The sequence below is a fragment of the Salmo salar genome, chromosome 05 (assembly GCF_965601325.2).
Source record: "Salmo salar chromosome 05, fSalSal1, whole genome shotgun sequence".
Lineage (NCBI taxonomy): Eukaryota > Metazoa > Chordata > Actinopteri > Salmoniformes > Salmonidae > Salmo > Salmo salar.
In genome coordinates, this window is record NC_138295.1 from 13,040,100 (window position 1) to 13,052,036 (window position 11,937).

Sequence of the window (11,937 nt, forward strand, 5' to 3'; positions counted from 1 at the left end):
CACAGGTCAACAATCAGCTGAACCCAGAAACTGCAGGATAGGGAAATGAGAGAGAGCCAGGAGGAGAGAGGGGGAAAGACCAGCCCTCCAAGGGAGGGGGAGGCAGAAGTTGCAGAGTGAGACATGGAGGAGGATGGTCATATAAGTACACAGAACACAGAAACTACAGCAGCGAGTGAGAGGAGAGGCAGGAGGAGAGGGGGAAAGAGCAGCCCTCCGAGGGAGGGGGAGGTAGGGGTTGCAGAGTGAGACGTGGAGGAGGATGGTCATACAAGTACACAGAGAACATCCAAGAGAGGAGAGGGGAAGCCCCCAATCCTAAAGGACAGAGGGAGAGACAGGAGAAAGGGCTGCAGAGGGGTAGGCAGCAGAGGCAGTGAGTGTCTGGACCCTGCAAGGAAAGGATCAACCCTGCTGCCCAGACTGGGACCCAGCTGGTCCCCCTACAGCTCATCTCAGCCCTGAAGCCCCAGACTGGGACCCAGCTGGTCCCCCTACAGCTCATCTCAGCCCTGAAGCCCCAGACTGGGACCCAGCTGGTCCCCCAACAGCTCATCTCAGCCCTGAAGCCCCAGACTGGGACCCAGCTGGTCCCCATACAGCTCATCTCAGCCCTGAAGCCCCAGACTGGGACCCAGCTGGTCCCCCTACAGCTCATCTCAGCCCTGAAGCCCCAGACTGGGACCCAGCTGGTCCCCCTACAGCTCATCTCAGCCCTGAAGCCCCAGACTGGGACCCAGCTGGTCCCCCTACAGCTCATCTCAGCCCTGAAGCCCCAGACTGGGACCCAGCTGGTCCCCCTACAGCTCATCTCAGCCCTGAAGCTCCAGACTGGGACCCAGCTGGTCCCCCTACAGCTCATCTCTGCCCTGAAGCCCCAGACTGGGACCCAGCTGGTCCCCCTACAGCTCATCTCAGCCCTGAAGCCCCAGACTGGGACCCAGCTGGTCCCCCTACAGCTCATCTCTGCCCTGAAGCCCCAGACTGGGACCCAGCTGGTCCCCCAACAGCTCATCTCTGCCCTGAAGCCCCAGACTGGGACCCAGCTGGTCCCCCAACAGCTCATCTCTGCCCTGAAGCCCCAGACTGGGACCCAGCTGGTCCCCCTACAGCTCATCTCTGCCCTGAAGCCCCAGACTGGGACCCAGCTGGTCCCCCTACAGCTCATCTCTGCCCTGAAGCCCCAGACTGGGACCCAGCTGGTCCCCCTACAGCTCATCTCTGCCCTGAAGCCCCAGACTGGGACCCAGCTGGTCCCCCTACAGCTCATCTCTGCCCTGAAGCCCCAGACATTCACAGATGAGATGGGTAAAATAATATTTCTCTTCACATAACGTCTATATCTTTTGAGCTGCATGTCCCTACTGGCTGTGTCATTTACTGACACACGGGGTGTGTGTGTGTGTGTGTGTGGTGGTGTGTGTGTGTGTGTGTGTTAATTAACAGGCAATGGACACGGAGCTGCATGACCCATCAGTGTGTGGAGTGTGTGTGCAGCAGCAGGCAGCTTTGTCCCTGAACACCTTCATCAGGAGGAAGACTACTCAACTAGACACTAACACACTGGAGGATAAACTACACACACACCTCTACAACAGGGTACAACACACACACTTGTAACAGGGCACAACACACACACCTCTGCAACAGGTACAACACAACACACACCTCTGCAACAGAACACAACACACACACCTCTGCAACAGAACACAACACACACCACTGCAACAGAACACAACACACACACCTCTGCAACAGGTACAACACAACACACACACCACTGCAACAGAACACAACACAACACACACCTCTGCAACAGAACACAACACAACACACACCTCTGCAACAGAACACAACACAACACACACCTCTGCAACAGAACACAACACAACACACACCTCTGCAACAGAACACAACACAACACACACCTCTGCAACAGAACACAACACACACCTCTGCAACAGAACACAACACACACCTCTGCAACAGAACACAACACACACCTCTGCAACAGAACACAACACACACCTCTGCAACAGAACACAACACAACACACACCTCTGCAACATGTACAACACAACACACACCTCTGCAATAGGTACAACACAACACACACCTCTGCAACTGGGTGAAACAGGGTACAACACACACCTCTGCAACAGGGTGAAACACACACCACTGCAACAGAACACAACACACACCACTGCAACAGAACACAACACACACCACTGCAACAGAACACAACACACACCACTGCAACAAAACACAACACACACCTCTGCAACTGGGTGAAACAGGGTACAACACACACCTCTGCAACTGGGTGAAACAGGGTACAACACACACCTCTGCAACAAAACACAACACACACCACTGCAACAGGGTGAAACACACACCACTGCAACAAAACACAACACACACCACTGCAACAGGGTGAAACAGGGTACAACACACACAGTACTTTAGACTGCTCACTGTATCTGTTCTCTGTTTAGGTCCTGTAGCTGCTGCCATGTTATTATAGTTCTGTCCTTATGTTCCTGGTCACTTAAAAGGCCCTCTGAATGGCAAACAGTCCCAAGAACACCACATCTTATGAGAACAGAATATTAATCAGTGTTGTAGGACGCTCCTCTCACCGCCGCCTCTAAGCCCATTGGAGGAGGTACCTGTATCTTTCTCATCCAATGGGTTTTCATGAGACAGGGAAAGAGGACGCCAGGAGAATGCAAATGAGATTTTCCCAGTATGTTTGTTGGGTGAGCTGCTGAGGAGCCTCCCCCAGCAGGATCTGGGAACAACTGCAGCCCAGAGGAAGACAGCAACTTGGGGTTACCTTGGAGACAGAACAGGAATCTGGATGTACCCTGCCAACGCAATGTCATCCTGAAGGCCCAGAATGTTAACCTGACAGCAGTACAAGAACTGTACCTTCATACTGGCACTATCACCATGTGGACATATCTGAAATATTCCCTATGTACTGCACTACTTCTCATCAGAGCCCTGTGTGACTCAGCCTGTGACTTTCACTGCTTGTCATTGATCATGTGTATAATGAGATTCATCTTAAAGTATAAAAGAAAATACACTGCAGTACAAAATACACTTTATTTTTGTCTTCAAGTTTCACATACAACACTGTTAAAAGCAAATAAGCATCATGGTTTTCTCAGTCCTTGACCGTCCATTATGCCTTCAGTAAACATTAGAACAACTTCCTGGGTTATACACTCCAACAATGAACCCACTTTCATATCATCGCAAACCGTTACAGCACAGTCATTATAGTTCAGCCATGGAAAGTGTTCATGCAATGCAAACATGTTAAATACAGAGTAACAAGTAAATGCAGTATGTTTTACATGTAATGCCAGAACCAATCACAACATGGGTACAGTTACAGTATAATATTGTGAATTATTGCATATAACATGGTTAGGTTCTATTAAACCTTAAAGTTAACAATTACATTTCAACACTCAAGCACTGTTAAAAAGAAAACACTTAGGATAATGACGATTACACTAAATGTAGGTTCCATGGCATGGGGAAAGGTTATGACATGTATTACTGAATTCCAGATGTGAAATTTAGCAATATGAGGTGGTAGTAGGAGTGTGTGTCTACTCGTCAGGCTTCCTCTTAGGTTTCTTGGGGTTGCGGGAGCGACTTTTGGCCTTACACAGTGGACAGATAGGAGCGTTACGATGGATCTGTTGGTGGCATGACAGACAGGCCTGGAGAGAGGACAGAGAGAACAGAGATGTTAGTGTGTTATTACTATGTAGACACACAGACGTCAGTACAGTGTCATTATTGTGTTGGTACACAGACGGGAGAGGAGTGTGTATGTGTGTACCTTCATAGGAGGGTGTGTACTGTGTACCTTCATGGGAGGAGGCTGTTGTCTGAAGGTGGCAGTCTGGCGAGCATCTTGTTTCCGGGAGACCTGGAGCTGTTGGGCCGCGGCAGCCGCTGCTGCAAGGGATTCTGGGATGGTGGGCTCATGAGGCTCCTTCTGCCACTCAGCCTTCTGCTTCTCAAAGTAACTATGGCGACAGAGATAGAAGATAGCACAGAGAACAGTTGATGTGTGTGTGAGTGTGTGTGTATATAATGTGTACTGACTCCAGAGAGAGTTTCTCCTCCTCTTCGTTGAGGTTGGGCAGTCTGTGAAGGCCCAGGGTCATCCTCAGGGCGTCTACATGTTCCTTCAGGGGTTTGTACTCGTCATGGAGCCTCCGCGTCGTCTCCAACAGCTTGTTCAGGTCGTTCTCTGACTGCTTTATAGTGCTCTCCATCTGGGGAGGAGAAGGAGAGAAATACATTAACTATTAAAGGGTAACTCAACCCCTTCACCTTTAAAAAATGCATTCAGGTGAGAAGTTGTGGGTGGCAGAGTTCCTGACATCTAGTACCACTTGAGGTGTACATTTGAATTCCCCATTGGGCGCAAAATATATTGTTGAAATAAGGTGTTGTTGGGGAGAGAAGCGCAATTATCACCTTGAAAATGAAGATTAGTGGCTCAATTCAATCCAACCCGCATTGCAGTATTTACACTGTAGCTCTTTTTCCCCAATGTCAAATTAACTCACAGACTGGTCTTGGATACTGTATAACAACATACAACTACTACCAGGGCGACCCCTCTCACAGGTATGCTTTCACTTTTTAGAAGAATTAGGAGTGTGTGGGCACGGGATGAATATTGTAAAAACAAAAAAAATTGTTGCTCTGACCACCATTGTCCTCTAGTTCTTGTTAAAATGGATGTAGCTACGAATTAAATGTATACTCCTGGACTACATTTAGCTTTCTTCCAAAAACAACAGAGAGAAGGGGAGAGAGACTAACCGGTGCCGCCGCTTTGACTCTGTACCGGTACCCCCTGTATATAGTCTCCACATTGACTCTGTACCGGTACCCCCTGTATATAGTCTCCACATTGACTCTGTACCGGTACCCCCTGTATATATTCTCCACATTGACTCTGTACCGGTACCCCCTGTATATAGCCTCCACATTGACTCTGTACCGGTACCCCCTGTATATAGTCTCCACATTGACTCTGTACCGGTACCCCCTGTATATAGTCTCCACATTGACTCTGTACCGGTACCCCCTGTATATAGTCTCCACATTGACTCTGTACCGGTACCCCCTGTATATAGTCTCCACATTGACTCTGTACCGGTACCCCCTGTATATAGTCTCCACATTGACTCTGTACCGGTACCCCCTGTATATAGTCTCCACATTGACTCTGTACCCCCTGTATATAGTCTCCACATTGACTCTGTACCCCCTGTAACATAGTCTCCACTGACTGTACCAGTACCCCCTGTATATAGTCTCCACATTGACTCTGTACCGGTACCCCCTGTATATAGTCTCCACATTGACTCTGTACCGGTACCCCCTGTATATAGTCTCCACATTGACTCTGTACCGGTACCCCCTGTATATAGTCTCCACATTGACTCTGTACCGGTACCCCCTGTATATAGTCTCCACATTGACTCTGTACCGGTACCCCCTGTATATAGTCTTCACATTGACTCTGTACCGGTACCCCCTGTATATAGTCTCCACATTGACTCTGTACCCCCTGTAACATAGTCTCCACTGACTGTACCAGTACCCCCTGTATATAGTCTCCACATTGACTCTGTACCGGTACCCCCTGTATATAGTCTCCACATTGACTCTGTACCGGTACCCCCTGTATATAGTCTCCACATTGACTCTGTACCGGTACCCCCTGTATATAGTCTCCACATTGACTCTGTACCGGTACCCCCCTGTATATAGTCTCCACATTGACTCTGTACCGTTACCCCCTGTATATAGTCTCCACATTGACTCTGTACCGGTACCCCCTGTATATAGTCTCCACATTGACTCTGTACCGGTACCCCCTGTATATAGCCTCCACATTGACTCTGTACCGATACCCCCTGTATATAGCCCACTCACATTGACTCTGTACCCCCTGTAACATAGTCTCCACTGACTGTACCAGTACCCCCTGTATATAGTCTCCACATTGACTCTGTACCGGTACCCCCTGTATATAGTCTCCACATTGACTCTGTACCGGTACCCCCTGTATATAGTCTCCACATTGACTCTGTACCGGTACCCCCTGTATATAGTCTCCACATTGACTCTGTACCGGTACCCCCCTGTATATAGTCTCCACATTGACTCTGTACCGTTACCCCCTGTATATAGTCTCCACATTGACTCTGTACCGGTACCCCCTGTATATAGTCTCCACATTGACTCTGTACCGGTACCCCCTGTATATAGCCTCCACATTGACTCTGTACCGATACCCCCTGTATATAGCCCACTCACATTGACTCTGTACCGGTACCCCCTGTATATAGCCTCCACATTGACTCTGTACCGTTACCCCCTGTATATTGACTCTGTACCGGTACCCCCTGTATATAGTCTCCACATTGACTCTGTACCGTTACCCCCTGTATATAGCCTCCACATTGACTCTGTACCGGTACCCCCTGTATATAGCCTCCACATTGACTCTGTACCGATACCCCCTGTATATAGCCCCCTCACATTGACTCTGTACCGGTACCCCCTGTATATAGCCTCCACATTGACTCTGTACCGTTACCCCCTGTATATAGCCTCCACATTGACTCTGTACCGTTACCCCCTGTTTATAGCCTCCACATTGACTCTGTACCGTTACCCCCTGTTTATAGCCTCCACATTGACTCTGTACCGGTACCCCCTGTATATAGTCTCCACATTGACTCTGTACCCCCTGTAACATAGTCTCCACTGACTGTACCAGTACCCCCTGTATATAGTCTCCACATTGACTCTGTACCGTTACCCCCTGTATATAGTCTCCACATTGACTCTGTACCGGTACCCCCTGTATATAGTCTCCACATTGACTCTGTACCGGTACCCCCTGTATATAGTCTCCACATTGACTCTGTACCGTTACCCCCTGTATATAGTCTCCACATTGACTCTGTACCATTACCCCCTGTATATAGTCTCCACATTGACTCTGTACCGTTACCCCCTGTATATAGTCTCCACATTGACTCTGTACCAGTACCCCCTGTATATAGTCTCCACATAGACTGCACCGGTACCCCCTGTACAGTGGGGCAAAAAAGTATTTAGTCAGCCACCAATTGTGCAAGTTCTCCCACTTAAAAAGATGAGAGAGGCCTGTAATTTTCATCATAAGTACACTTCAACTATGACAGACAAAATGAGAAAAAAAATCCAGAAAATCACATTGTAGGATTTTTTATGAATTTATTTGCAAATTATGGTGGAAAATAAGTATTTGGTAAATAACAAAAGTTTCTCAATACTTTGTTATATACCCTTTGTTGGCAATGACACAGGTCAAACGTTTTCTGTAAGTCTTCACAAGGTTTTCACACACTGTTGCTGGTATTTTGGCCCATTCTTCCATGCAGATCTCCTCTAGAGCAGTGATGTTTTGGGGCTGTCGCTGGGCAACACGGACTTTCAACTCCCTCCAAAGATTTTCTATGGGGTTGAGATCTGGAGACTGGCTAGGTCACTCCAGGACCTTAAAATGCTTCTTACGAAGCCACTCCTTCGTTGCCCGGGCGGTGTTTTTGTCATGCTGAAAGACCCAGCCACGTTTCATCTTCAATGCCCTTGCTGATGGAAGGAGGTTTTCACTCAAAATTTCACGATACATGGCCCCATTCATTCTTTCCTTTACACGGATCAGTCGTCCTGGTCCCTTTGCAGAAAAACAGCCCCAAAGCATGATGTTTCCAGCCCCATGCTTCACAGTAGGTATGGTGTTCTTTGGATGCAACTCAGCATTCTTTGTCCTCCAAACACGACGAGTTGAGTTTATACCAAAAAGTTATATTTTGGTTTCATCTGACCATATGACATTCTCCCAATCCTCTTCTGGATTATCCAAATGCTCTCTAGCAAACTTCAGACGGGCCTGGACATGTACTGGCTTAAGCAGGGGGACACGTCTGGCACTGCAGGATTTGAGTCCCTGGCGGCATAGTGTGTTACTGATGGTAGGCTTTGTTACTTTGGTCCCAGCTCTCTGCAGGTCATTCACTAGGTCCCCCTGTGTGGTTCTGGGATTTTTGCTCACCGTTCTTGTGATCATTTTGACCCCACGGGGTGAGATCTTGCGTGGAGCCCCAGATCGAGGGAGATTATCAGTGGTCTTGTATGTCTTCCATTTCCTAATAATTGCTCCCACAGTTGATTTCTTCAAACCAAGCTGCTTACCTATTGCAGATTCAGTCTTCCCAGCCTGGTGCAGGTCTACAATTTTGTTTCTGGCGTCCTTTGACAGCTCTTTGGTCTTGGCCATAGTGGAGTTTGGAGTGTGACTGTTTGAGGTTGTGGACAGGTGTCTTTTATACTGATAACAAGTTCAAACAGGTGCCATTAATACAGGTAACGAGTGGAGGACAGAGGAGCCTCTTAAAGAAGAAGTTACAGGTCTGTGAGAGCCAGGAATCTTGCTTGTTTGTAGGTGACCAAATACTTATTTTCCACCATAATTTGCAAATAAATTCATTAAAAATCCTACAATGTGATTTTCTCGATTTTTTTTTTTTCCCCCTCATTTTGTCTGTCATAGTTGACGTGTACCTATGATGAAAATTACAGGCCTCTCTCATCTTTTTAAGTGGGAGAACTTGCACAATTGGTGGCTGACTAAATACTTTTTTGCCCCACTGTATATAGTCTCGCTATTGTTATTTTACTGCTGCTCTTTAATTACTTGTTCCTTTTATTCCTATTCCTATTTTTTAAACTGTATTGTTGGTTAGGAGCTTGTCAGTAAGCATTTCACTGTATGGTCTACACCTGTTGTATTTGGCGCATGTGACTAATAACATTTGATTTGACATAGATGTGCATGAAACGGTAAACCAAAATGTAGAATTTGTGTGCCTTACTGCCTTTTGAATTTTGTGTAATGCCAGTAGTCTAGTCAAGGAAGCGTCAAGCAAAATATGTCACACTCCACTTACCAACATTATTGCCAAATAAGGTGCTTGTTTCTATACGAAACCAGAAGGTGGTACCACCCAGCACATCTAGAAGGGAGTGGATTTCATACCGAACCCCTCCCTTGAGGTGACGTATAGGAACCTTCTCCAGGTGCCTCTACATCACAATTTCAATGGTAGAGTTGAACCACTGGGGCAAAAAGAGCTAGATATACTACTAAAAGACCAAATTACAAAACATTATGGACACCCGCTCTTTCCACGATGTAGACTGACCAGGTAAAACCAGTTGAAAGCTATTATTGATGTCACTTGTCAAATCCACTTCAAGGGGAGGAAACAGGTTAAAGAAGGATGTTTTAACCTTGAGACAATTGAGACATGGATTGTATATGTGTGCCATTCAGAGGGTGAAGGGGCAAGACAAAAGATTTGTGTCTTTGAACGGGGTATGGTAGTAGGTGCCAGGCGCACCGGTTTGTGTCAAGAACTGCAACGCTGTTGGGTTTTTCACACTCTACAGTTTCCCGTGTGTATAAAGAATGGTTCACCACCCAAAGGACATCCAGCCAACTTGACACAACTGTGGGAAGCATCGGCATCAACATGGCCAGCATCCCTGTGTAATGCTTTCGACACCTTATGTCCATGCCGTGACAAATTTAGGCTGTTCTTAGGGCAAGGGGGTGCAACTCAATATTAGAAAGGTGTTTTTAATGTTTTGTAACTAACTGTCAAAATGAACACACCAGAATTGAGGTTTCACTATAACTAAGCCTAAAACGTCTGTTTTTCAAACAAAATAACAAAACAAATTTCATGAGTTACTTTTTAAAATCATTTTGTGCATTCAGAAGTCAAATAGTGGCTTCTGTCTCTCACACACACTCTTTCTCGCTCTCGCTCTACCCACCACGTTGATATCAGCATGTATGAGTCGTAGCTCCTCTACATGGGCCATCTTCTCCTGCAGGAGGAGGTCCATCTCCTGTTTGTATTCCTTCAGATGTTTCTCCTCAGACTCTAGGGACTCAAACTCTGACTTCAGACGAGACTTGATCTTCTGCATCTGTACCGTCTTATTCCTGAAATGATAGAAAACACAGTTTAACCAATACATTCCTACTTAGTTATCACTGTACACCCCTTGTTACCAATGTAACAAAGTACATACTTTACAAATGCACTAGTAGTTAGTTACCAATTATACAACATTCGGTCATTTTTTTACCTTTATTTAACTAGGCAAGTCAATTAAGAACAAATTCTTATTTACAATGACTGCCTACCCCGGCCAAACCCTAACCCGGACGACGCTGGGCCAATTGTGTGCTGCCCTATGGGACTCCCAATCACGTCCAGTTGTGATACAACCTGGAATCGAACCAGGGTCTGTAGTATCACCTCTAGCACTAAGATGCAGTGCCTTAGACTGCTGATCCAGGGTCTGTAGTGACGCCTCTAGGACTGAGATGCAGAGCCTTAGACTGCTGCACCACTCAGTAGTTACATACCACTGGGCTACTTACCGATGATCCAGTTACCAATTCTACAGCATTAGGTAGTTACCTACCACTGGGCTACTTACCGATGATCCAGTTACCAATTCTACAGCATTAGGTGGTTACCTACCACTGCACTATTTACAATTGCAAGTATTAATGTGATTACAGGGTAGAGGGCACAAAGACAACATTCTGTCAGTTCAACTTCACATCCCTCAATCATGCTTCAGAAACCAATTGCCCTAAGGCATCTTCTACTGTTTCTCCTTTATTTAACCAGGTTAGCCTCTTCAGATAAAAATACTTTTTTTCAAGAAAGACCAGAACCCGAGACATCATAGTGTATTATTGTGTTGCTGTTTCAATAGATTCGTTTATGAAATAAGGAGCGAGAATATTTGTCACGCAAATAAGTAATCTAATGCATGCATAACCGACATATTCGTGCACGACATGCCATTCTTATAACTGGAGTAATTATTGTCTAGACATCTTTTTTTCTACTGATGCCAAGCTAATCAGCGTCACATCTATTCAACAATGTGCTAATTTGCATTGGGGGACCCGGACCACCAACCATGGTTAGCCAATTATTAGCTAACGTTACCTGGCTAATGACAAAAAGCTAGCTAAGTAGCCAGCTAGCCGCTAATCTGACAAAGCACTTCGCATCTGGATTTTTGTTGATGCAAACAGCTGGATTGGTTATGCATAATACATAACTAGCAAGCAATTGTGCAAAACAAAAGCGAGAGTTTATCTGCAGTTCTTTCAAGAACAATAGAACGGTCACCACTGCTGGCTAACCTTGATCAAGGCTGTCTCCACATATAGCTAGCTTCCTAGCTCAATAACAAAGCCAAGACGCTAATATTAGCTTCTCGCTGCACTTTTCCTGAGCCATCCTGCTACCTGATTTACCAGATGTGGTTTCTTTGAAGAAGAAAACAATCCTTACCGTATTTCCATAATGTTTTCTAGTTTGCACATGATCTCTTGTTCGTCCCCCATGGTTTTGACTTTAGGCCCAGATAAGTTAGATGTTAATGGAAGGACAGGGTGGTCTACCCAGCTAGCTAATAAAAACACAATACCTTCAGCCGTGACATGCGCTATGAAGCAGCACGCATGCGCTGGGTAAAGCAGTGCCCCCCGCTGGAAACTGTTACACAGCACGCATGCGCTGGGTAAAGCAGTGCCCCCCGCTGGAAACTGTTACACAGTGACCGTCTGGCACTGAAACATCTGATAAAACCCGTTACATCAGGGGTTCTTCAACCTTTTCAGCCTGGGACCCAAATGAGAGATTCTGTGTTTTCCTGGGACCCAAGCTTAGAAACATATGCAACTATACGTAAATATCGGTACATTTCATTGCCCTTATGTCAAAAAAACAAAATGCA

At 46.4% G+C, this 11,937-nt stretch overlaps 2 protein-coding genes across 3 annotated transcripts; one reads left to right on the forward strand and one right to left on the reverse strand.

Moving 5' to 3' along the window:
- Positions 1-123: 123 nt before the first annotated feature.
- On the forward strand, positions 124-3,104 carry LOC106604264 (uncharacterized). Its single transcript, XM_014198749.3, has 3 exons — positions 124-145; positions 382-1,308; positions 1,447-3,104. Exons 1-3 carry the CDS (start codon positions 124-126, stop codon positions 1,467-1,469), a joined length of 972 nt encoding a protein of 323 aa, XP_014054224.3. The 3' UTR covers positions 1,470-3,104.
- hc127 (Hepatocellular carcinoma-associated antigen 127) lies at positions 3,098-11,700 on the reverse strand. 2 transcript variants are annotated; one of them, XM_014198748.3, is made up of 5 exons: positions 11,493-11,700; positions 9,943-10,114; positions 4,132-4,304; positions 3,863-4,052; positions 3,098-3,740 (listed from the first exon to the last, which is right to left on the reverse strand). In XM_014198748.3, exons 1-5 carry the CDS (start codon positions 11,543-11,545, stop codon positions 3,627-3,629), a joined length of 702 nt encoding a protein of 233 aa, XP_014054223.1. In that variant the 5' UTR covers positions 11,546-11,700; the 3' UTR covers positions 3,098-3,626.
- Positions 11,701-11,937: the final 237 nt, after the last annotated feature.